The 27,337-nt window shown below is 40.3% G+C and overlaps 1 protein-coding gene across 17 annotated transcripts in view; it reads right to left on the bottom strand.

Annotated features, from left to right (window-relative positions):
• Vps13b (vacuolar protein sorting 13 homolog B) overlaps positions 1 to 27,337 on the bottom strand; it is a 576,579-nt gene that overhangs the window by 237,831 nt on the left and 311,411 nt on the right. For 12 of the 17 annotated variants that reach the window (XM_039079215.2, XM_039079218.2, XM_039079219.2 and 9 more), the window contains 3 exons: positions 19,227 to 19,430; positions 16,715 to 16,841; positions 13,135 to 13,278 (listed from right to left, as the gene is read on the bottom strand). In XM_039079215.2, coding sequence (XP_038935143.1) covers positions 13,135 to 13,278; positions 16,715 to 16,841; positions 19,227 to 19,430 — 475 coding nt within the window. Of the gene's footprint in view, positions 1 to 12,024; positions 12,089 to 13,134; positions 13,279 to 16,677; positions 16,842 to 19,226; positions 19,431 to 27,337 lie in introns of those variants that run through there. The other 5 variants (XM_063263571.1, XM_063263573.1, XM_063263572.1 and 2 more) reach the window with 5 other exon arrangements.

Here is a 27,337-nt window from a genome sequence, read left to right as displayed (position 1 = left end):
CAGAGTCAGTCTAAATAAAATACTTTTAAAAAAATCAACAACTCAGTACTGAAAGCTACCTGACTTATAAAGATCTAATACAGAATTCATTCTAAGGAATGGATGGTTTTACAGGAGAAAAAAATGTTACCACATCACGACAGAAGGACTGTTTTAAGCTAAAACAACTGTTAGGTAGAGTTTTTTTTTTTTGTTTTTTTTTTTTTTTTTTTTTTTTTAAAGGCCTATAAAACTTGGTCTGGCCACCAGATTTAGCCCACCTCTAGGATGATGTCATTACACATGTGTAGGCAGGTACAAGATACAATGATGCCTGTCATTGGACAAGAAGGAAGGATGGGAAGAAGAAAAGTTTTAGAGAGGAGGAGACTGGAACCGAGGAGAGGACAGAAAGCAGCAAAGAGAACACGGAGGCGGATATTACAACTCTTCTCTGCATGCTTACAGGTTGTTATGAATGTTCTTAAGGGATGGATGTGTACAGGGCTTTGTATGTCTAGATGAGCAAATTAAATCTTATCAATTAGATTAGAGGTTATCACGTTGTGTATTCGTTCATGTGGCGATTTAAGTTCAAGAGAGTGTGTGGTGGCTGGAGATGTATATGTCTGGCATGGTGGCGACCTGCCTTGGGAACTAGATGGGTAGAGAGATTGCTGCCAGGCTCAGAGAGAAGCCATCGGCAGTGTGATATGGGATAGAGCAAGTGGGTGAGAGGCTTTGCTGACTGAAATGAAGAGGTCTCCCAGATGTCTTGGGGCACCACGGTGTCAGAGCTAGTGCAGGGTAAAAGACAGCATTTTTAATCTTACAGCAACGCCCACCAGTGATCCTTTCCAATGTCTATAGCCATACACCTATAACATGGATTCTAGGTAACAGTTCATTTGTCATTAAATTAGATTGACAACTCTTGAAAACATGAGCCTGTGTGCGTAACACTGGTAAAAACAAACACTTCTCCCCCTATACACAAAGAAAGAAACAAATAAAAACACCAGCATATCCAACATTTGGTGAGAAACAAAGTGCCTGACTTCCAAAGCCTGTCACACCAGTGAACTGTGGTTCTTACCTTGTGTGTATACCCAAGCATACACTGTGTAGTTAGTTATAGATACCCCTAATTTTTTATGTCTGCCGTAAGTTTTATCATATAGGTTTCTATTGATCTTACTGTCAGAATAAGCATAGCCTAAGTACAAAGATGTATTCTTCACCTACAGATATTAACCGGTCCCATTATGCACTTAGTTGGTAAGCTGGTCTAAGCACTTACAGTGCAACTGGTGATTTAAGATACTTGTATTACAAGAGTGAAGAAGGAACCTGTCTTCTGAGGAGGTGAGGAGAAATGAGTAATTAGATTCTATATGTTTTGGTAGATTGTGAACATAAGAAAAAAATCAAAGGCAGGGTAAAAAAATTCAGGAGTGTCAGGCAAGTCATGGAAGGCTCCTCAGAAAGTGTGTGACCATCTGGATAGATAGAAAGCCTTTGCAAAGCTCTCCTGGCAGCAGTCATCCAGATGGGCTCAAGCGAGAATTGACAGGCCCCGGTGGCCAGGGGAGTGTTAGCCCTAGGCATAGAGGAAGGACTAGGCCTGACCTTAGAAGACTTCACAGCCTTCAGCTCAACACAGGCTTCCCACTGTGAAGCAGAGGAGCCACTCAGCAAGGATTCTGAGGGGAGATGCCAAATTTTTGGAGGCAGACTCTCCAGGTTTCTCAGCAGGTTTCTCAGCAGGAAAACTGATGAGACCGGGAATAATCTAATACGGGAACACAGATTTGCCAGCAGTTCCTCTCCACTATGTTTTGGATTATGTCTTCTGGCTCAGGGTTAAGCTCTGTTAAGACTGAGCATATTTATTTTTTCCTTGCAGTCATGTCTTACACATAGACAGATGCATCAGGGATCCAAACAAGGCCCATCTCTGATGCTCATCCGCGTACAGCTCCTCTCCGTCTCATCGCTCTCTCTGAGAACTTGTGAAGTCTTTAGGGAGACCTCCTCTATACCCCATCATCACCTTTCAGATTTCTCATAAAGCAGTAATACATAGTTTCTCATAAAATGTAGTAAAATATAGTAACACAAAACTGTGTGTGCTGAGTATGGGGGAGGGAGAAGGCGCAAGTGGAGAGGAGGAGAGGAAGAGAGGGAGGAGGAGGGAGAAGGAGCGCGAGAGTCATGTAGCCCAGGCTAGCTTCATTTTCCAAGTTCTCAGGTTGCCGGCATGCACTGCCATGCCTAACAATTCTAAACAATTTTTAAGGCAAGAAATTTATAATTTTGTACCAGGCTCCTCCCTATGAAAAAAATGGAATTCTGCAGATCCACATGTAACTGAAGTGTCTTTTGGGTTAAGCATTCTCCTCTCTGGGGAATTCTTACCCTCAAGTCTCTGAGTCACTCACAGGGCTTTTCATTGTAACACAATCATTCTTTTCATTGTAACACAATCATTCTCCTTTTCTCCCAAGAAATCATCATAAAACTTTCAAGTATGTTTAATCCTGTTCAAGAATGCTACCTTGTTCATATGGTCTTCAGTCAGGGAGAAAGAACAATATCTCTGCCAACATTGATTATTTCTAACTAAAAAACAACAAGAACAACAACAACAACAAAAACAAACAAACAACAACAAAAAAAACCCATACTTGATTGTTAGTTAAGCTGGGACCCTTGTGAATACACGGCCTTGTCTATTTCCACGGGAGATAGACTTGGCAGGACCAGAGTAGGAGTGACTGGACCATGATGTTGCTATTAGCAGCAAAGCAAACTTCAGAGTAATCTTGCTTATTCTATACTTAGGTTTATCTCACAGTGCCGCAAAATTCAAATTCCAATTCAGTTTAGACTAAGGAAAAGCCAAAAGAATTTTTTACATCACCTATCATAAACTAGCAAACATATATGTGGTTATATTTTCCTTCCTAAAGGAATAAACTTTTAAAATTAAACTTGTAATTTGTGGCAGGTGATTCCAGCATAATTTACTGCAAAGTCAGAGGGTGTTCCCTGAGTATCTGATTTCCATCAGTATAATTTCATAGAGTCCTAAACAAGAAAACAAGGCCCTCGAAATTAACATGATTAAAGCTCATTTAAACTCAAAGAGACAGCATGCACTGGGCATGCATGGATCTATACCTGTTCCTTTGCATTTATATTATTGCCAAGCCTTAGTGGAGACAGAGTGACATGGTTCCTGCCCCTGGGACAGGGCCCCAGGTGTGAACCTCTACAAGTGTAGATGACTGCTATGGGCAAAAGCTTGTTTGTGTAATCATTACAAATTTTCTGGAACCAGGACTAGCAGTGGAGGACACTTTCCTTCTGATGAATGTCTTCCCTGGTAACATTAATGAATCCATGATAATTAGAGCCCAGGAGTTGAGGATGTGGCTATGTCTCTGAAAAATGGTAAACACTGGTACCTTCAAGATAGCCCTTAAGGCTGTGGAAAAGAACTCTAAAAATATCAGATCAAAAATATACAATCTCTCAACTACTCAAAACATAAAGATGCAATATGAATTATGAAGAATGCAGATCGATCCATGCTTATCACCCTGTACAAAGCCTAAGTCCAAGTGGATCAAGGACCTCCTCATCAAACCAGATATACTCAAACTAATAGAAGAAAAAGTGGGGAAGAATCTCGAATACATGGGCACTGGAGAAAATTTCCTGAACAAAACACCAATGGCTTATGCTCTAAGATCAAGAATCGACAGAAAGCTTCTCTGGGGTGAGAAAGGCAAGGGAGAACCTGCACCCCCAATGCTGGGATCCAGGACACTGTAACAGTGGTGACGCCCTTGTCCACTGGAAAGTCATTTCAAGGATACATAGGCTATTTTCAAGGTTTGAATCTAATTTCATATTTGCCATATATGCATTCCCTTCATGAAAGACCTCTATCAGTGCCTAGAAAACCTAGTCCAGTTCCTGGAGAACAATAAAATGCAGTATAGGAGAAATTATCCATGACTAGAAATATAAAATACCTCATATTCATAAGTATCTTTTGTAGTGGTTGAGAATGAACCCTCTTATTTTCAACTTGACTATGACCCTGCAGATGTATGAGGAGAAATGAGAAGGATGACAAGTTAAAATAAGAAATGCTTCAGGAACAACAGTAAGAACAAGGGCTGCCCAAACCCTCCTGAAACAGACATAAACCATTGTAGCACAAGTGTCCCTGAGGAGGGAACTAGAGTTCTTCCGTCCACACATACAGAGTTTAGAGTCATTCTCCCCTGCAGAGCGTCAGAGGAGTAAAGGAAGAGGCACTTTGGGGTTACCCCCAGGTCTCCCCTCCTCCTGCAGCAGAGACGCTTCCTTACTTACACAGTAATGAATAGAATTGTATGGGAAAGGACTTTTCATTAACTACCATTGCTCCGATTACGCAGGGCTAGCTTGGGCTTTTTCTCAGGTCATCCAAATACGAAAGAGGCTAGCAAGGGAAATAAAAGCGCAATTGGCAAACCTCACTCTGAAGAAGAAGAAGGTGCTGAAACACCTGGCACATTACTGATTAACTCCAGGTGAGACTACTTCATTTTTTAACCCCCCCCCTTTTTTTTACAGTTAAAGGTATGTTTTTAAAGATTCTAAAGTATTTTACTTATATATTCTAACCAATAAATCTGAATATAACTGTCAAGGTCATTTAAAACAAGGCAACCATGACAATCTTCCTAACACTGTAAAGATTTAATACAGTTCTTCATGTTGTGATGAACTCAACCATAAAAATATTTTTGTTGCGACTTTCTAACTTTGCTTCTAATTTTGCTGCTGATATGAGTTGTATGTAAATATCCAATATGTAGGATATGTGATATGAGACCACCAGATGGTCACTACATACAGGCTGAGAACCACTGGTCTAAAGGCAGCCTTTAGAGACAGAACAATTCAATACTTTGGTGCTGAGGATAGGATCCTGAACAGAATTCCTTCCTAGAGAAGGGCATTAGGAATGGTGCAATGTAGAACATAGGAGATTACTGAGAAGGGAAGCTAGACTTGGGGCACGAGAGGAACTTCTACACTACTATGTTAAGTCTAAAACTATTTGAGATTATTTAAAATAGATGAGATACATTCTAAAACCTAAAATAGCCTTTAAGCAATTTGCTAATGTCGGAATTGATCCCTCTCTTGGGCTTCCAGAAAGAATAAAATCTCATGTTTGGAGCTCTAAACTGATGTTGTTATATGATATTCATCTGGTTTTGTTTTGTTTTGCTGTTTGTTTTTAATAAATCATTAAAACACACTGCTGTGGATGTACCTCTATATATTCTTCTCTACATCAACTAGGTAAAGAGTCAGTTTCGCAGGAGAGTTGCTGAGTGAACCCTTGCCAGATGAACTGCCCAACTCCATAGACTTGGTTCCCCAAGACATGTTTCACCATTCTCGATCTCAAGCTGTACTACAGAGCTCTAGTAGTCAAAACCACACAGCATGTCATAAACAGACACATCTATCAGTGGCATCTAGATGAAAACCCAGACATAAATCTACACACTTATCTAGGACCTGATTTTTTGATAAAGAAGTCAAAAACATACAATGGAAAAAGAGCATCTTCAACAAATGGTGCTGGTCTAACTGGATGTAGGTATGTAGAGGATTGCAAATAAACCTGCTACCCTGCACAAAACTCAAGTCCAAGAGGGTCAAAGACCTCAAAGCCAGAAACAGTGAACCTAAGGAAAGAGAATTTAAGGGATAGCCTTGAATGCACTGGCACAGGAGACAACACCACACCAATAACACTGGCATTAATATTAACAACTAATAAATGGGACCTCATCAAACTGAAAAGGTTCTGTAAAACAAAGGATGGCATCAATACGACAGAGCGGCCATCTACAGAATGGGAAAAGATCTTCACCAACTCCACATCCAATAGAAGGCAAATATCCAAAATATATAAAGAACTCAAGAAACTAGACATCGACAAACTAAATAACTTGGTTAAAAAATGGGGTACGGCTCTAAACAGAATTCTCAATAGAGGAATATCAAAAGGTCGAGAAGCACTTAAAAAATGCTCAACATGCTTAGCCATCAGGGAAATGCAAATCAAAATGATTCTTAGATTCCAGCTATACCTGTCAGAATGTCTAAGATAAAAAACACATCTGACAGCTCAGGCTGGAGAGGATGTGGAACAAGGGAACAATCCTCTATTGCTGGGGGAATGAAAACTTCTACAACCAGTATGGAAATCAGTATCCCAGTTTCTCAGAAAATTGGAAACTGATCTACCTAAAGACCCAGCTATACTAGTTCTGGGCATATACCCAAAGAATGTTTCATCCTATCACAAGGACACTCACTCAGGTATGTTCATAGTAGCTTTTCCATAATAGCCAGAAACTGGAAACAGCCTACATATCCCTTAACTGAAGAATGGATAAAGAAAATGTGGCATATTTACATAAGGAAGTATTATTCAGCTGTTAAAAGTAATGACATCATGAAATTTGCAGGCAAATGGATAGAACTAGAAAAACATCATCCTGGGCGAGGTAACCCAGAAAAACAAAAATGGTATCTACTCATTTATAAGTGAATATTAGCCATAAAGTAAAGGGTAACTGTGCTACATTCCAGAGAGTCAGAGAGGTTAAATAACAAGAAGAGCTTAAGCAGAGATACAAGGATCTACACAGTAAGCAGAAATATGTTTTACAGGTGGATTGGGGGTAGGTGGGATTGGAAACAGGAGGGATAAGATGGAGTGGTGGGGGAGGGAGGGTTAAATGCTGGAAGCATTTCAGGGGCAAAGTGGAAACCTAGAGCAATGGAAACTCCATGGAATCTACAAGAGTAACCCTAGCAAAGACCCCTAGTAATGGGGAACATGGGCCTGAACTGGCCATCTTCTGTAACCAGGCAAGGCCTTAAGTAGAGGGAGTGGGGCACCAATCCCACAAAAAGTCCACTGGCCTACTGACTGTCCTGTCTACAGACTGCTGGGATCAGAGCCTAGTAGAATCACCTTCAAAGAGGTCAGAGAAACTTCATCCACAAACTGATGGCAAAGATGCAGAGTTCCACTGCCAAACAGTAGCAGATCTTGCAGAGTCCTGTGAAGGAGAGGGAAGCAGGATGGGAGGAAAGAAAGGGGCCAGGGACACACAGAAAATGGCCAACAGAATCAAAGCCTGGGACTCATGGAAACTTGTAGATCAGCAGCCTGTACAGGTCTGACCTAGGTCCGCTGCATATGTTGTGCTGAGTTGCTTGCTGTTCTGTGGGACTCCTAACAGCAGGGATGGGGACTGTCCCTGACTATTCTGTCCATCCTGAATTTGATAGGATGTGCTGGGTGTTATTGTGATTCATTTTGCCCTGTTTGGTTGATGTCCCTGGGAGGCCTGCTCTTCTCTAAGGAGAGGAGGAGACCTTGTATCTGGGGGATATGGGAGCCACTTGGGCACACAGGAGGGGGGACTGCAGTTGGTATATAATACATGAGAGAAGAATAAAGAAAAGTTATTCTTATGACATAACTGTACAGCCTACTCAGAATAAACACACATGCTGTCTGTAGGCATCTCCTGGGCTAACCATCAATGCCTCTCACTCTGCCATCACAGGTTCCCTGCGCTGCATCAGAAGCACCATGCACTCTAATCCTGACACCAGCCCTTCTCGTCTCAGCTCACTTCAGTATCTAGTGACATTTCAATGTGTACTCTCTCCATATTTAGAAATAAAACCTAAAACCAAAGAAACACCCCTTCCCATAAAAGACATAAAGAAACAACAGTGCAACCTAACATTTTTATGCAGAGTATAAATGACATGCTGAGTTCAGGAAGAGTTCAAGAACTGGTAAAGACGGGTGTCTGTCTGCAGTTCTGAGCTACTCAGCAGCCTAAGGCAGGCAGATTCCTCAACTGGCATGGTCAATCCAGAGAAGAAAAGAGCACAGGTGTGCAGTGTAGGGGACACAGAGGGCTTCACCCTGTGATTCCCACACAGATGAGTCAACACTGGAGCATATGCTAAGGATTTTCAATAGGAGATGAAGAGGGAGATTAAAGGACGAGATGGGAGAAATAAGTAGAGAAAAAAGGACAATGAGGAGGGGAGAGGGAGGAGGAAGGGAGAGGGAAGAAGCGAGTAAGACAGTAAGATGCTCACAGAGCACACACAGAGAGAAGACAGACAGGCAGACAGACACACAGAGAGAGACAGACAGACAGACAGAGACAGAAATAGAGACAGAGAAAGGGAGAGACGGAGAGGGAGCGACAAAGGCAGACATGGAGACAGGATGTCAGAAACTCTGCTTTGATAACAGCTATCAGTCTCTGCAGCGTTACAATCTAAAACCTGAAAGACAGAGGCTGATTATGGAGAGGAAGGAACTAAGACATAGACACTTAGCACACCTCACGCAAGGTGAGACCGAATCACAGAGCCCAGTCGCTGCTCAGCTGACAGACAGGAACACGAATACAGTACCTGGGGCTGAGATTTGTGTCTTCTCCAGAGCATTCCTGGGCAGTCTAGTAGTTTTTACAGTTAGGTTTACAAAATAATTCCCAAATAATAAATTTTATCACTTAAAAAAGTACTATTGGCAAGTCTTTAAAAAATGACAGGAGTCACCTAGGCCTCACAGAAAGGTCACTAGAAGTGTGGAAGCTGGTGAGGAAGGGGCCCTGGTGGTCTTCTTACACAGTTCTCTGATCTAGGAGAATTTTAGTTATTTGATAGGAAACAGCACTGAAAAAGAGACAAAGGCTTAGAGATAAGAGAACTAAAATGTATCAAACCTTACATAAATTCTCATGGCACTACTGTTAATTTTTTGAAGTGAATTTTTTTCTAAATGTAATTTTAAGAAAAGCCTACAAGTAGGCTTGGAAGAAACATACAAGCTTATCAGAGAGGAAATGAAGCTACTCATGAGGTCTAATCTATCACTCTAAATGGCAAGTTGGTTATCACTGTTTTTGCTCACAGGAATGACAGTATATTAGTTATAATCTATTTTCCTTGGAATTTTCTCTTTATATAAAATACATAAAATGTGTTTACAACAAAAACCACAGTTCTAAAAAAATCACTGGGAAATTTGAAAAGCACAGATGAAAGAATCAATTATTAAAGTGGCAGAAATTCGGGTTGGCGAGAAGACGCCTGGGCATGAATGGGAAGGAAGATAAATTACAGTGGACTAGGTGGGAGAGGTGTGGGGTGGGCAGAGGGCAGAGGAGTATCCCAGAGAGGACTCAGTGGCTGAGCACGGAGAGGACATCATATGTATGTGTGATGCCTAAGTACAATTCTTTTTTCTTTTTACAAGTATGACCTTTTCTTTTTCTCAAAAAAATAGTAGCAGGCACCAAACATACACGAGACAGTCTAGCAAGAGAATCTGTACAGGGAGCAAATGGAGAAGCAGAGCTAAGGAAGTGGCTAAACCAAGTGGTTAAGTGGGGGAGGAGAAAGGACGCAGAGGAAGCAACGTTCTCTTTCTTCTCCAGGACATACATTGCCTGGTCCAAAGGACTCCCACAACACATTACGGTGCTTCGACCTTTCTTCCAAAAGCATGGTTCACATTTTGTTACAAAGCTTCATTCTCTCTAAAGCACTGATTTGAAATGAGCATGTGTTACTCCTTACACCACCTCTGTGAGGAGGCTTAATTAGAAGATGACTCGCCATTAAGGAATAACGATCATTACTGACGCCAAATGAGCATAGCCCAAGGCATGGCAATCCTCCCTCTCCTCTTTCGTTTATTTTCAAAGAGTGATCACAGTATAAGAAAACACGATAGAGTCACTGTGGCTTCTTGAGGCAATAATGGATACTGTGTGGTGCCAATGCTGCAGCTCCCAGTTCAACGTCCTTACATCATGATTAGAGAATAAGCCTATGGCACTTAGGCCGGAAGGCCACATGCTTACAGGTGATTCCTACAGGCCTAACTTGGGCTTGAGCTCTGAAGCACATCCATCATCCTCTGCACACCACACTACAGCCTACAGGCAGTGCTTCATAACATGTACTGAGCCTGCCCCTGATAAGTGTTAGACACCAATTTCTTTAAATTTGTTCGACCTATATGCTGCACCTTATATTTTTCCAGTTCTAGAAATAGACAGAATTTCAATGAATTACAGAATCCAGTTGTAAGTTTGTAGCATATCATCTACTGCACACTCAGAACTATCCAAGGGTTATCCACTCAGCTTTAAAGTACTGTTCACTTTATGTCATGGGAACCCAGACACAGATGTCTCAATAGCATGTATTCTTTTCCTCCCTACTGAGAGATGCCTGCCACTGGGTGCAGTGGAGCTGGCATTCACATCCTGGGACTGTGCGACTTCTCCTATCACATGGTGTGGCTGGTTACCTACTTGCATTGTGTTGTAAGAGGAGGACGCTGATGGAAAAGCTTCTGTAGAAGTCTGCATACCATCTGTCCTCACATCATCTGTAGGACTGTATGAAGGATCAGGAGATGCTGTCCACTGCAACCCTGGCCTGAACCCTGCTTTGCCTCAGTACATTTCCACCCCCTTTTCTCCTTTTAAAACACAGACGACAGCGAATAGGGGTAAGAACAAGGGGTTGTGATAGAAGCCTCAGTAGCATCAAATGAGTGTATGACCCACAGGAAGGGAAGCCCACTCTTGGGATGTCTTCGTATGAAAGGCTGATTTTTCCCAAGTCCTGTAGCCACATCAACCAATGGCTGAGTCTGGAAAATGAAGTACAATATGTCTACCGTGTAATGGGAGATTTGGCATCACATGGTACTGGGGGAGGGACTTTATCACCAGGGAAAAATGGCTGTGTAGTTGGTGCACTCCTGTAATCTCAGCACTTTTGGAGGCTGAAGTATGGGTATTACCATAAGTTTGAGAGTTAGCCTGGTCCTAATATACTAGTAGTCAGTCAGGCCCAAGTGGCAAGACTTGTCTATAAATTGAAGGCCCATCATCAAAGTAAGAGTGGTACAAATGATGGGAAGATACTGTTGTTCTTATAGCAACATCTACCATTTGCCAGCTGCCACTATTTCTGGCATAGCGTACACAATAGGATTTTAGGGATTTGGGAATATGCCGCAGGTATTATGGAGGATACAGAGCTGCTTCAAGTCCCGTGCTTAAGGCTGCTGGTTATTTGTGTGGATTTATCCAAGACCTCTTTATTTCTAAGTGTTTCTCAATATGGACTATGGCAGTAAAGTAACTGCAGCTGGACATGGGTAGAAAGACTACTCTTCTCCACTTGCCTTGCACACAGAAGTGCACACATGCTAAGTTCTGGCCATGGATGGGAGGGATAGATATGTGCATCACTTCCTAATTAATTTCTTCTCTCCTTCAATCTGCTGACTAGAACTTGATCAATCCATGGGGACACCTTAGAAATGACAAAGTAAGAAGGGAAGGAGACTGGGTTTCTAGATACAGAGCTGCCAATGTTAGAACAGTGACCTCAAGACATTTCATACATTTTACAAATGTAAAAGAGAAGCATCTTCTTGGGCTTTGGTGACACAGTGCTGGAATGGACACACACTGAATTGTTCTGATCTTGTATACCTCATATCTCAGTGGCTTTCTAGCTACTTTTACCTGTTCCTGTACAGAAGGTTAGTATGAACATCCCAGTTTGAGAATGCAGTAACCTAAAAGATAAGACATACTACTAAAGCTGATGGCTTGTAGAAATGTTATCCAGATATACAGTGAAATATGCATTCCACACTTTCCTTTCTGCAGTCCACCATCCAATAGGCCTTGCCCCCCACTGGACGTCTCCCAGTGCCCTGGCTTTTGACAGTCCACTAAATTCAGTTAGTGAAAACTATACACATACAGGGAATCAATTTTTATTTTTAAGGCCATTGTTTTTAATCTAAGTCCAGAATTTTGCAGTGCTGACATGGCAGGCTCTGCAAATAAAGCCCTGGTCCAATGAACAGGGTGACCTACTTACCATTTTTCAAAACTGACTGTTTCCATTATCATGTACGCACATGCAGCCATCCTCTCCCAGGATCCTGGGATTACAAATGTCTGTTACCTTATCAGGATTTACATGAGTTCTCAGGATAGAGACATTACAACTTTTCACACTGAACTTAGGTCGTGTGTGTGTGTGTGTGTGTGTGTGTGTGTGTGTGTGGTTAGATAAAGTCCATGTGGAGAGTACAGTCAGTGTAGGATTTCTGACAGGTAGGATGTGAGCTGGTTTGAGAGGCAGCAGTCAACTCCGAGATAACTCATTTTGCAGTTCTTGGTCTGTTTCAGGAAGGCTGGCTATAGCTTTACAACACCAAAGTCTATCCAATGGGTAAAACGACTACAAGTTCCTCACAGAATGACTGGAGTTTGCCTGAAGATCTGCGAGTTAAGTGAAGATAAAAAGGGTGGCCACAATGCCATCGCCCCATTTACCAAGTGGCATTCTGTGTCACTCAGAAGAAGAAAAGTGACACCTATTCCACATACAAACAGCTTTTCAAAGAAGATTCATTCTTCTGTACAGACTTGACTAAAGAAATTTGGGAACAAAACACGAAGGAAAGCTGTCTAGAGTGAACGGAACCAGCACATGCTGGCTCTGCTTTTGATTCTATGTGAGGCACTTGAGCCTTCCAACAAGTCACCTTCAGAACAAAACTGAATTTCTAAGCATTCATTCAACCTATGATCAAGGCCACTGACCACCAAACACAATGAATGTTTTCAGTATTATTTCCTGAGGATGCTACTACAGAATGCTTACGGTGTTAAAGGCCCTATCCTAGAGTGTGTCTGAGTAACTAACAAGTGACACCAGGGTTCTCACTGCACACTTTAGAAAGAAAATCTTATTCTTAACAACACATTTTCTTAAGTCAGTCTACAGTGATTTATTGAAGTTGTATAATAAGAGGAAAAGAGACTATATAAATTAAAAATATAAGACATCAATCTAAAACAATTTATGGACATATTTTGGAAAAAGTTAATGCAGGCTAGTTAACAGAAATCATTTAGTTAGTAAGTTTTTCTTTGTAATGTTGGTAAAAGTTCAGTAGAATAAACATCAGGTAGTAGTTACCTCTGTGGCCTTGGCTGACGGCTCCGACCCAGTCATATTTGCTGCTACTAACTGATGTAAGAGTTGAACCTGAGCCACACTGAGGAAGAAGTCCAGGCTTGTGGTTATGTTCACTTCCAAGGAATGGCCACACACTAAAACCTCCTAAAGACGGGAGGAGGGGATAGGATTAATAGAAAATTTGGAAATGATAGTCCTCAGATAGTTTATCACTGTTATTGGATGCTTACTACTTTCTAACTCTCTAGGGACTCGAGTACACATATTAATGAGAAAAGCAAAACTCACAAGCATGGCTGTGAACAGAGTTCAATGGCAAATTCTCTGCTAGGCTGTGTGCAAGACAGGCAAGAGGAACAACAGGAAAGTTTCCCCTTTTCAGATCTATTTGGTTTTATTTCCATACTCTGAACTGTCATTGTTTTATATGTAATTAATGATGCAATTTTATAAGAAATGTACTAAGAGCTACTAAGAATCTCTTATATAGCAATTCCTACAGCAGAGTTCAGGTACCCCATCAGGAACACCTCCCCCCTCCAACATTATAGTGGCCTTGAAGGCCAACCTCTCTTGGAGCAGAGAGATGAAAAGAGGATACTAAAGGTAGGTAGTTAAAATTAGAAACACCACAGTATGAACATTAGCCAAAGACTACAATAACTGATTTATGACAAAGTAAAAGGCTTAAGCAAAAGATACTGACACTGATTTCTTTCTTTAACTGCTAGAACCTTGGCAGCATGACGCAGATGTCTGCCACTTAATGGGAGCTGTTCTTCATAGCTGTGTCACTTGAACATTTACCATTAAAAAACCACTTAAAGGAGGTAAACAAAAGAAAAAACAACCCAGAAGCTTCAGTTAATAAGCACAAATCCTGCCTCATGTGGACAGTGTTCAAATGTCTGCAAATGCCTGCTTATTCAGGTCATAAAAGTATAGAACTAAGGATAGTATAACTGGCCCAAATGTACATCAGACAGTTTAGAGCTGCTTTTAACAAAGTCATAAAGAATAGCATGTCTGGCGGGAATATTTTCCTTATAAAATTCCCTTCACAAATTTCCTGTATTTGTTGGTTATATTTATTTTATTTCCCTAATCATGATGAAAAAGGAGAAGACAATGATTTAGATGTATTTTTTAAAAAATTGTCTTCTCATTATAACATGACTTAAAGGAATACAAATTTTTATAAAAATAATAGTTGTATTAGTGACATATGTCCTGTAATTTGAGGATGACCAATCCTAATCTAGTGCTGAACAGTATGAAATGCAATGGGCAAACTAAGTAGCTTAAAAACACGTGACAAGAGTTTGCTCTACTCCCATTCCTCCTGTAATGATCTACTTGACAGTTTACTGTCTAGAACAGTGTGGACAGGAACTGGAGCACTTCTTCCACACAACTAAGAAAAGTACACATGACAGCTAGCTGACAGGAGGAAGGTCAGTGAGCTGTAAGCCAGGCTGTACACAGAGCATTCCGCCTCATGCTTCATGTCCTGTTCACCTGGAAACGAGGACTTGTTTCTAAGGCATTCAAATCAAATTACCAGTTAGTTAAGCTGGATAAAATTGTATTAGCATTTTGAGATATTTTTATTTTCACTTCTTAACTTTGTGATGGCAAGTTCTTAAGAATATAAGAAAGGGATATTTCTAGACAAAACGTTCTTACTTCAAAGAGATTTTGTGGTTTTGTTAGTTTTTTTGTTTCTCTGTTTTCTTTTGTTTCTGCTTGTTGTTGGTTATTTACTTGTCTTTTATTTTGTGGTGATTCTGACAGTCAAACTAATAGTTTCACACATAGCAGGCAAGTACTCTATGTGGACACTACATGGCCAGACCCATTATTTAAATTTATAGAACCAAATATAAACAGGAAGTTAAATAGTTTTCTAATGTGTTCAAGTATGTAAATCTTGGCTCATTTTCAGTTTGGGTGTGTACCTCATAAGGTGTTGTGTAAAATCTACACCAGTTGAGTTACTAAGGAACCAGTTATAAGACTTACTCCTTATACAACTTTTGGGGTTATAAAGAAACCAAACTAGTTCCTGGTCCTCCTCTAGGCCACAGGAACTTAGTCTTCTGGTGAAGAACCAGGGTCTCTTAGTTCTTCCCTGCTTCCCTTCTCAGTCTTTCTTTGCAGCCCATCTCCATTCTTTGGTGACTCCCTACATGACACCTGGACCTGACCCCGCAGCTGTAGTACCATGTGGGGACACAGATCACAGGACCCCTCTACCCATCACAGAGGCTTCTCCAAGGAGATGGCAATCAACACACAACCTCACAACTAGACCATGTGTAGTGAGTAAGAGACGTTGGCCATCTCATCTCAAAATGGGCTGTCCTCTTCAGACCCCTCCCCAGCTAAAGCTTCTGGGATCTCTGAGGAGGGGAGGCAGAGAGATTCTAAGAGCCAGAGGTGCTGGAGGACACCAATGGAACAGCACCTTCCAACACAGCAGGACTGACACACATGACATAGAACCTGTGACTGCCTGCAGCCACAAGACAGAAATGGGAGTGGACACAAAGGCTTGTCCCTAATTCAAAAGCTACCTTCAGCTGATTGCTGAAGGAAAAGAAAAAAATTAATTTTTCCAATGGAGTGTCAGTGACATAGGAGTCAGTCTAGGCTGAGCCCTATGCCTATGGGTAGTTGCCTCCTCACCCCCATCCCCAAAAGGACTTCATGGTTCATGTTTTTTGTGTGAACATTCATGATTTTTTTTTAAGCTTCTCTTTTCTTTTTTTCCTCTTTCCTTCTTTTGTGATTTTGTTTTTGAGACAAATCTCTTTATATAGTCCCAACTGTCCTGAAACTCCCTATGTAGACCAAGCAGGTCTCAAACTCACAGTAATCCATCTGCCTCTGCCTCCTAAGTGCTGGGATTAAAGGTCTGGGACACCATGTCCAGCTTCTTTTGTTTGTTTGTTAGAGAGAAAGAGAGACCATAAAGATGAAGCTGGGTGAATACAGAGGTGAGGAGAGTCTGGGATGATATGAGGAAGAAAAGTAAGAATATGATTAAAATATACTGTATGAAAAACTTTTAAATAAAAAATTGGATAAAAAAGAAACAAAAGTAGGCCTAACTTTTGCCATACGAATATTATAAAGTTCAAATCAGATTATATGAAAATTATTTTTTAAAAATTTTGAGAAGGAATATAAGCTTCCTATTCTTTTAAATTAACATAAAGTACCATTTTCACTTAACAATGGATTATAAGCTAATAGATGCATGGTGAACTGAATATATTCATAATATTAAAAATGTTTATTTAGTATACACAAACGCTATGAAATTGTTCTTTCCAACCAGTAGAGTAGCCAATGGGAGCTGTGCCTCAGCTTCCTCACTTGTAACACTGAGTTACTAAAAGTCACCTGACAGAATTACCGTGAGCAGTAGAGGGCTCAGTATTTATAAGCTTTGATGGCGAGTGTCATTATGAATGAACTACTGTGATATATATGATGGCACAGTGAAACTATAACATGTAGAGAAGAGTCACCCATTACTTAGACTAAACTGGAGTCTACATTCTTCTGTTCTAACCTCCATATGCAGATTTTCTGGGGAGATTATTTTGGTGAAAATGATGGCAGGTGCTCCAGTTATTCGTACAGAAAAATCTGTCAAGATGGGTGTCAAAATTGCTCTCCTTTCTTGATGACGTTGTATGCTAAAAAGATAAGGCAAACAAACAATTGTTATTCAGTACAAAATGAAAACAGGAAAGTTTTATTCACTCACTGTTTTTCAAGGATAACTTTACTTTTGTTGAAGTCTGAACTACAAACACGCACAGCAAAGTCTCACCATTGTTTTGAGAGTGCTTATCTGGTCTTTACAGTCAGTTTCTTGGGTTCTATAAGGTCTCAAAAAACTGCCAGAGAAAATAACCCGAGAAATTCAAATGAACTTAAGCAATTTCCTAACAATATCATCCAAAGTCTTACAATTAATTATGGTTTCTGTTTATTCTTACAAAGTTTCACATCTCTTTTGTTACTATCAATATCTTTCTATTTTTGGAATAATTTTAATTTCCTACTTTTAATACATTGTACATATGTTTCATTTGACAAAGACCATCTCCCTTTGCCCTTTGCCCTCAACCAAATTCTCCCAAGTCTCCCTATATTGGTCTGGCTTGTTTGGAATTTCCTTTGTAAGATGAGCCTAACAATGAGCTTGCAGTGATCCTCCTGCCTCTGCCTCTGCCTCTCTGCCTCCCGAGTACTAGGATTACTGGCATGAGACACAGTACACAGCTCTTAAATTCTTTCTACTTTAAGCTCTAAGATCTATTTCAGTTTATGAATAATATAGATATTAAAGGCTTCTTTGTTTATTAAATAGCTTCAGTATGTGAAGCTGAATGCTTCCCCCAACAAGCCTGTAAAAAGGAAAGCTCACTCTCAGCCTTGTGGTATGAATGCAGAATCTCAGTGACAGGACTGGACACTCAGGGGAAACAGCACCTCCAGACCTTGGCCTGCAGTGCTATCTCCATTGTAGCTTCTGGTCTCTCTTCTGTCCTACTCTATACATCTCCATCTTTGCTCAGTAATTTCTGCTTGACACTCACAATTGCCAGTAACTCAAAGGAAGTACTCTCTACGTGAAACTGAACAACACCTGAGAAACACAATTTCTCCTGGCACAGATATTCCAAGCAACTCTGCAGTTTTAGTTTTCATTTTATGAAATAATACATCAGTATGTTTATGTTAGACTAGAAGCCACACCTCTAAATTTCCTTTAAAATTAATTTAATATTCTCTATAAATACAATTTTATTAGTCCCTTATGATAAAATGATAGATTTGAAAGCAGAAAATTGGCATAACTTGTACCTCATGTGAAAATGTAGATAAAGTACAAGTCTTTCTACATCTTAAAAAAAAAACCAAAAAACTATTCAGGATAGTCTAGAGAGCACTAATGTCTTTTGTTAAATTTCCAGTGGGCAGTGCTTTATATGGTATGTGCCAAAAAAGCAAATTGGATCATCTGGTTCTGTGACACATAAGTATTGGATTTCAAGAAAGTCAATTTTAAAGAATTAAGAGATCTGGTAAGTAGAGAGCAACAGGAAGAAGCATTAAAATCTGTGACTACAGAGGAGAGGTTTAGAGCCTAAGAGACACCATAATTACAGTCTAATTGCTCAAATTCCATAACATGACCGATGTGAGACACAGGAAACATGATGCACTCTGGAGAGGAGAGCAGAGGCAGGCGCACTACAGAGGCTCAAATGGAAAGGATGGCAGCAAACCAAGTGCCTACAAACCCTGAAGCACTGTGGGAAAGGAGAGCTCCCTGTCCCTATCACTCAGTGTTTCCCTCACTCGCGTGATGAGCTAAATCAGTGACACTGAATATAAAAGCCCAATTCCCACAGCAGGAAAAAGGAAATCTTTTCAGAACAGCAGCCACTTTCCTACTCCACGGTGAGAGCTTTTCTTCTGTGCTATCACTGATAAACATTTGAGGTAACAATAAACTTTTAAAAACCAATTAAAAATTTTATAAATCAATCATTGTCAAAGACAAATCACACGAGGGAAAAAGAAATGCTGAAGGAGCCGCGGTTACCAAGCCCACCAGTATCGTGCAAGGTGATGTAGTGTTGAAGATTACAAAGGAACCAAAACCCCGAGTGTCAGCAGAGGCTGGTGACAGACTTGGGGTTCAGACAGCAGTGTATTGCCATCCTAGACCTGGGTCCCAAGGCTATGAAAGCACAGCCCATCTGAAAGGGAAGAACAGGAACTGCCTAGCTTAGCAAGAGCACAGTGAAAGTGGCAGAGAAGACCCTAGAAGATTTAAATAATAGGACTTATGCGTGCTTGTTTATGCATGCCTAATTTATATTATCTCAGAGGTCCAGGAATAACTACTTTGAGTTATTTATGAGAACAAAGCAAAGCAGCTACAGTTACCAAATGGATTCACATGTGTAATGAAAAGCAGAACCAACACAGAAATATCTGGGTGGGGTGTGATGAGTTCTTAAACAAGATTCCAAAGTGTAGGCCATTTCCCAGGCCTTTCCTACCTGCTGGCCATGTTCCACTCCAGGGCTGGGTTCTGAGAGTTCCTCTCAGACTCTGTCGGCACTCCTCCTGTACCACTGCCTTTCTCTGGCTTGAGTTGATCCCACTGGGCAGTACCAATGCTGATGGACTGCAGGTCTATTTGGTACTGTCTGTCTTCAATTTCTGATCCAGGATCTCGAAGAATTCCTAAGTTTAAGGCTCTCCTGAGAAGGCAATGAAAAAAGTAAACATATTCTATGGTTATTTGCTTACTAATCTACTATCATAATAAACTTCGCCCTAATTTGACAATCAAGATGAATGATTGAATTCATTAATAAACTAGGAGATGGAGGCAAAAGCTAAGACAAATTTTTGTAAACTGGACTCAACTTTAAAATTTAAAGTCTTTCTCCCAGATGAGGGTTCCAGTAAAATGAGCCACAAAAAAAAAAAAAAAAAAAAAAGAAAGAAAGAAAGATATAAATGTTATCACATTTAGTACTCAGGGGCCTTGAGTGGGGTCCAAGCAGGAGTAGGAAGCAGAACCAGGGCCTCAGAGCTCACCAACACTGGGCCACCCGGTAAGAAACATGACTGCTTAAGATGTGAACATGCCCAGCGTGTGGCCGAGAATGAGAATATTAGGACCCTGCGGAACTACAGGTGAAGCTAGAGTTGCTTGATTTAAAAGTCAATCAGGTAACAACACAGAAGTGATTGTACAGACACAATGTCCAACTGAAATAGGGTTCAGATACATAGATAGGCTGGGGAGGAGAGTCTGTTAAACCCCCACTGGACGCTTAGGGACGAATTGGGAGAATATAAAGTCACCTTAGGGAGCTGGATGAGGGACTGTCAGTCTTGCAGGCTTTGGAGGATGCACTCCCTTATGGTCTCTTTGGACTTGATATTTCATTTCCCCAATAACTCAAGAGAAGAAAGCATGTAACTGCTTGTCTATAGGCCTCCTGACAAATCAAAAGAAGCAGATAACTCTAGCCAAGGGAAGAAAGACAGACTAGTGTGATCAGATCTAAAGATGAAAAATGACACTGTCTCATTCCCTAAGACTTAATTCAACAGGGTCTGCCAATACCCTGGCCAGGAGCCTACTCTCAAGGAAAGCTAAGCCTCCTGAAGATAATGTTGAGGCCATGGGAGGAAAGGTGCACCTCCTAATGAGAAAATGTCCTCATACATCCCAGAAGCCCTGCCCTCACCACGGCTCTCATGGCCTGCCCACTTTTCTAGTTGAGAAAAGTATTATTTGTCCTTCCACTTGTATTCTACTCAAAGGACCAAGCATGCATTCCAGGACACTCTGATGTTTCTCGCTATTTCTCTGGGGCCCACACTTCTGCCACATGCTATCTTGTGAGCCCCACTGCTAAACACGGCGGCTTTCTCTGCACCCAACTCAAAAGCTATAAATTTTTCTTTTTATCTACATCATCTTCCTCCACAAAGTAGCTGCTGGGACTGACAGCTTGCCTGTCTTGTTTTTCTTTCAAAGTCTAATAGCTCCATTCTGAGTTCATCTTTAAATTCTTTTAAGGACCCTACAATCCCAGAGAGTGAACCTGATTTTTCTGGTAACGAACTAATCCAAATAAGTATAAATGATTCATATTTTCTACTTAAAACATAAAACCATCAAGTTTAAGACATTGCAGTTACAGCCTTGCCCATGAGACACAGTTAAAGTTTTAACAACAGGATGATTAAAAGTCAGCTAATGGAAAAATAGATACTAGACAAACCTTTCAAAAACAAACCTGTTAGAAGAACTTAGTCATTATTGTACATAGATTTAACTCTACTTCCATAGTTGCTCTTCAGTGTAAAACTTAACTCTCTCTCTCTCTCTCTCTCTCTCTCTCTCTCTCTCTCTCTGTGTGTGTGTGTGTGTGTGTGTGTGAGAGAGAGAGAGAGAGAGAGAGAGAGAGAGAGAGAAAGAGAGAGAGAGAATAATACAATAAGGAGGAAGAAAGAAAATTTGAGACAACCAATTTCTATATTGATGGTATATTTATAGAACATAGTATCTAACAATTGGGAAACATGTTCCTCAAGTAGAAAGCAACATTTATAAAAACTCTTTCCCTCCTGGGCATTAAGTTAACCTCAACACATTTCAATCAATTAACATCATACAGGCTGTAGTCTGTGAGCACAATAAAATTACCCCCAATGCTTTATTGAAAAGAACCTGCAAAACTCCTTATTTTTAGAAATGGAAAAGACATTTCTACGTTAGTTATTCCTTAGTCAAAATTTTAATAAAGAAACAATTCCAGTCTTACACACTAAAGGCACTGGATAGAGTGGAGATGGCACTTCAGCAAAATATACTGTTTAACTTACTAGTGTTGGTGAGGAAGCCAGGGCCAGAGCTCACAACTACATCTAAGAAAGCAGGAGAAACTTGAGGAGAGTAGGATATAAGAGCGGGAATTAGTGCAGTAATAAGAGATGATCTACAAGGCCAGACAATAGATAAACGTCTAGCAAAAGGGAAAAAAAGGTTAAAAAGTAAGATGTTTGCCATAAAAAGGCAACAAAACAATGGTGATGAATAGAGTAAACAGACAGCAGGTGGACGCTAAGCCTGTGTGGAGAGTCAGGAGCATCTAACGTCTGTACAAAGTAAAACTCTCTTCTGGCTATTTCTTATTCTTTTCATCAATAGCATTAGATAAAGGTTATCCTCTCATTTTGCCACTAAACATAACATTGATTTTCCTCATATAAGTTCTCTGTTGTGGAAACGATCCATTTTAATATCATGACAACACACATCACTAATATAACGCCATAAGTGGCAAAGCATTCCTTCACCTTCCTAGGGTTAGGACTATTGAATCCATAGGCTCTTCTACTACTCCCTCAAAGCTAGTGGGGGATTTAGAAGCAAGTAGAAAACAGAGCAAAGACTGAGCACAGAATACAACTGGAAACACACAAGGACCACCTAACATAGACATAGGTAGTTCAGGGAAGGGAAACAAAGTACTTAGGTAACTTCCAAACAACTTGTCTCCTCATACAAATGAAGAAATATTTACACATGTGAAAAAAGGCCTGAAGATGTGGCAACATCAGATCCAGAGACCATAAGAAGGCTCTGAACAGCTACAGAGGAGAAGGGTCAGGGAGAAGGAAGGCCAGCATCCCAGCAGCCCTCAGTACGGAAAGTTTAAAGGATCCAAACAAGGCACAGCTGTGGAGAATGGAGCTGCATGGCCTAAAAAGTGAGCTTACTTTGAAAAAGTGGCCATTTTACCCTTGCCTAGTAGAATACAGAAGTGACAGGATGATACAGCTATCCAGAGAAAGCCTGAGTTTCTGTTAGTTATGATTATGAGAATATGAACATACAGGTCCAAAGTGCATGTGTACAGAGGTTGATACACCTTAACATTTTAGTGTGAGGGAAAATAAATCATCCTGTTTGAATGTCCTCAGCCTCGGTATAAATTGTGAATAGATGTGCAATGACTACAGACAGCACAGAGAGCTCAGCTATAGAGACTGTGTATTAGGACTGGAAAGTCAAAACCAAAAAATAAACAAACCAGTAACACAACTGGTCCTTAATAAATTCAAACCACATTTTTATCAGCCTAAAACCCAATAGCATTTTGGTTAGCATATAATAAATTTCCACTTTCCAGGGTAAGAAAAAATAAATTGTGGAAAATTTAGGTCAACTAAAAATATAGGTGCATCTTTGCCAAAGAGCTTCTTCAACAATTCCCGAGCAACTAAGATATCAAAATCAGGACACAAAAATGTATTTCCAATTTGCTTTCTCAAGTAAAAATTGCATATTTATATTAGAAACTACAAAAGTATGACACCTGGTAATTAGTGTTGATATTTTAAGGAACTAGTTCATATAACAACTGCGTTTGGTTTGATTATTCTGTAATACATTTGCTAGAGATGCTTTTTCAGACTTGTAAAATATAAGTCAACTTTTCTCTCATATTACACTATCTCAACAATTTATTTTCAATTCTTTAAAAAGAATATATACTACCAGTAAATCAGCCAGGACTAGAATGCTTAAAACCAACAGAGTCTGTTCTAAGGCTACGATGTAAATATGTTACCATAAAAGCCTCACGGTATTATTCCCTTCCCTACAGGTTTACTATCGAGAAAGAAATCAAATCTTCCTGACTCAATTTAATATGCTTATAAAATGTTCCACGATCTTTGTTCTATCCTTATTGCCACCTTTAAAACCGAGAGATCGGACCAGGACAGACAGGCAAACGCGGTTCTCATAACTTCCTTAGTCTTCACACAAAAAAGCTGCTTTATCAGCCACCACGTAGGAGTTATAATTGTAATTGCTTCGGCCTTCCTAAACTCTCCTCCCATACATTTAAACTATTCAGCAGGTGGTGTGGGAGGATAAACTCGTCTGCAATAGCTGGTCAATAATGTAATCAGAAGGAACCAAAGACGACTTTAAGTGTATAACAGGAAACATGGCTTTAATGTTTTCCTTTTTAAATTGATTTAGTCTGGGACAGGCCTTTTGTATGTTTACACAAGGAGCAGCTCATGCTGAACCATTTACTGCTTACTGCCGAATAGGCATAGCTTGGGAATTCAATGGGAAGTAGCAAAATTCATTCACTTATAGCTCAATTGAGATCTACAAAATGCTAAACAAGTCAGAAAATAGGGACGTAAAACCAAGTACAACTTTCGTGTCTTGAATAAGTTAAATGTCTACAAATTTATTATAAAGTCTCCACGAAAGACAGTTTTTTGCAGAGTAAATGCGGTAGGAGACAAAATGGCTGACTGTCAGACTGGGTTCTCCGATTCAGAGCAAGACTGTCTTCAGCTGCAGAAGAACCACTGAGAAGACTGAAGAAAACAGTAGACTCCCAAATAGACAGTATGATCCAGGAGAGCTCAGTTAGACGTCAGGAATACCATACCCTCTTTCCCCCTCTCTTGCCCTAATGTAAGCATTTAAAATCACGACAGAGGCTATAAATATGGAATCTTTAAAATAATTTATTGTCACAAGCTAACTTGCTAACTAGATTCTGTACTGAGGAAAAATCCTAAAGGAGGGATTTGTAAAGACAAATGACAAGCACATTAACTGGGCCGCAAGCATCTCACATGTTCCAAATTGCAACATTTTAATAGAGACGAATCCTTTCCTTTCTTAGCATATTCATTTTGTTACTATGCTTCTCTGTATCATTTGCATTTGTTCTCTTTAATTACATCTTTTCATTCCATACTGATTCTACTATCAAACGCTAAAGTGTTTGTGATGAGACAACCTATTACATAAACCAGCAGGAACAGTGGTAACAGGAGCGCGTGCTGCTGCCTTCCAGTCCACAGGGTCACAGCAGCCTCTACTCTACACGCTGATACTGTAGGGATGAGACATATGAAACAAAGCCACACTTTGAATATAAACTCAATCTCTTGCTCCCTGTGTTCTATATGTAACACTATTAGAAACAACACTGAAACTGTTTAACATTTTACTGAAATAAATTTGTGTTATGCAGTTGGTTGAAAACTGCAAGGCTTCAAGTTAAACTACATAAAGACAGTACCACCCAGTCTAGAGACCAAAACTGATTTAAACCAAAAATATTGGAAAGAAAAATATTAGATTTGGCATTCAACAACCCAAATCCTTTAAAAATAAAATTGTGTTAATTTATAATCTATAATGATTTTCAAATCCACAAATACCACAAAATTAGTCATGAAGAGCAGGAAGCAGAAGATTGTCAAATTTATAAGCATCACTCATTAAGCTGTTTATTAAAAACTTCAATGAAACCATAAGAGAGAATGCAGAGATGAGGAAAATTATTTTTCCCCTTAACACTATCATCTCATTTTCAGCCTCAAGAGAATCCCAAGCATTTTTAAGACTTATTTCCACAGTCTTAGCACTGAGAAGTACACTGGAATTATCAGGGTATGGTACATACGATTTAATATACTGGTTGAGTTGAGGTTGTGAAGGCCTTTTTGTCAGTGTGGATAGGTGAACCAAGAACATTTTAAAACTCAGGTTCAGATTAATGTTACAGAGTAAGAATGGGAAGCACAGATTAGGCGTTTTAGATTCTTGGTGGTAAGCTATGCAGGTGTAAGTTGTAGCTTGAATATCCTTTTATAGCATTATAACCCAGCAACCAAATTCAGAGAGTATATGGCTTACATACGTTAATGCACAAGAAACAAGTATCACACATCTGGCACTTCTTTCTGAATACAAATTTGGAATACTATTATCATTGTTATAATAGTTGAATATTTTGAAATAACTGCTTAATCTGACTAGAGAATATTGATAGAACTAGGGAAAGAATCCTAACCCTAACCCCAAGTGAAAAATTACTGACAAAGTAAAAATTAAGGGTATTTTGTATATAACAATGAAAATGTCAATAAATACAAAATAAAGTCATAAAACCACCTTAATCTCATCTATCCAAGAGACATGGATCAGTTATAAACTATCAGTATCACTCTTAAAGCTCTCAGACAATTCTCCATTCACACAGACATATTAAAAGACAAGACTATAAAACATACATGGTTGAGACCCTATTGAATAACTAAACACCCACATCACATTTTATGTTAATAAATCCATCATCCTTAATGATGGCTGCAGAGAATTTCCACACATGAACATTAAGTCAGTATCTGCAATTAAACATTAATAGTGTTTAAGTCAGTGCAATTATATCTAATTTATGACCTTCCTTGTTTATGCCCCCAAAAGCCTCCCTAAATCCAAGGCAGTTTATCACTTAATGTTCTTTAATATGTGATCTAAAAGGAAAGGATAGAATTACCACCCTGTCTTATCAAAGGCACTGCTACAGTGTGGCTAAGCTTGACTTACCAGGGGTGGCATAGTTTGGGACGTTGTAGAACTTTTGGGTGGTGGGGTTTAGCTGGAGGAAGTGGGCCACTGGTGTGAGTTTAAAGCCTGGTTCTGTTTCCTGCTCTCTCCTGTCAGGTTTACAGAGGCGTGAATTAATAGCCCCAGACTCCTGCCACAACATCAGGCACTCTTCCTGACACCCATGTTTTGCTTCCTTGTCTGCTAAGATTTGGGCAAACAGTGCTATGATTCTTCCACTAGAGCTCCAAGCTGTGCCTACTGCTAAGGCTTATCCAGCAATGACAGGCTTACAAGACCTCAGATCATAAGCCCAAACATGTTTCTTGCACTAAGCTGCTTTTTTCTCAGATATTTTCTAACAATGCAGTGATAGAAGATGGGGAACTGGGGGTAGCCACCAAATGCTAGGAAAGCAAGGTGATCCCAGGACCCAACAGAGATGAGATTAGCTGAAATGCCCAACAAAGGGGAGAAAGAACCTGTAGAGATTATATCACAGGTTAGGCAAGGCCCCTGGTTGCAGGATGGAGCCACCCAGTCATCTCCAAATTTTTAACCTAGAATTGCTCCTGCCTAAAGGAAATACAGGGACAAAGAGTGGAACAGAGACTGAAGGGAAGGGCATCCAAAGACTGCTCCACCTGGGGATCCATCCCATATACAGACACCAAACGTAGACAATATTCCAGATGCCAAGAAGTGCATGCTGACAGGAGCCTGACATAGCTGTCTCCTTAGAGGCTCTGCCAGAGCCTGACAAACACAGAGGGGAATGCTTGCAGCCAACCATTGAACTGAGCACAGGGATACTAAAGGAGTTAGGGAAAGTACTGAAGGAGTTTGCAACCACATAGAAGAAAACAGTATCAACCAACCAGACCCTCCACCTCGGCCCCCACCCCGAGCTCCTGGGGAATAAACCACCAACCAAGGAGTACATATGGAGGGACCCATGGCTCTGGCTGCATATGTAGCAGAGGATGGCCTTATATGGCATCAATGGGAGGAGAGGCCCTTGATCCTGTGAAGGCTCGATGCCCCAGTGTAGGGGAATGCCAGGGCAATGAGGTGGAAATGGGTGAGGGAGCACCCTCATAGATGCAGGGGGAGGGGAGATGGGTTAGGGGGTTTGCGGAGGGAAACCTGGGAAAGGGGGTAACATTTGAAATGTAAATAAATAAAATATCCAATGAAAATAAAAAAGCA

Source organism: Rattus norvegicus, chromosome 7 (genome assembly GCF_036323735.1).
Source record: "Rattus norvegicus strain BN/NHsdMcwi chromosome 7, GRCr8, whole genome shotgun sequence".
NCBI lineage: Eukaryota > Metazoa > Chordata > Mammalia > Rodentia > Muridae > Rattus > Rattus norvegicus.
The sequence above is the reverse complement of the archived record's forward strand: the minus strand, read 5'-3'. Positions and strand labels throughout refer to the sequence as shown.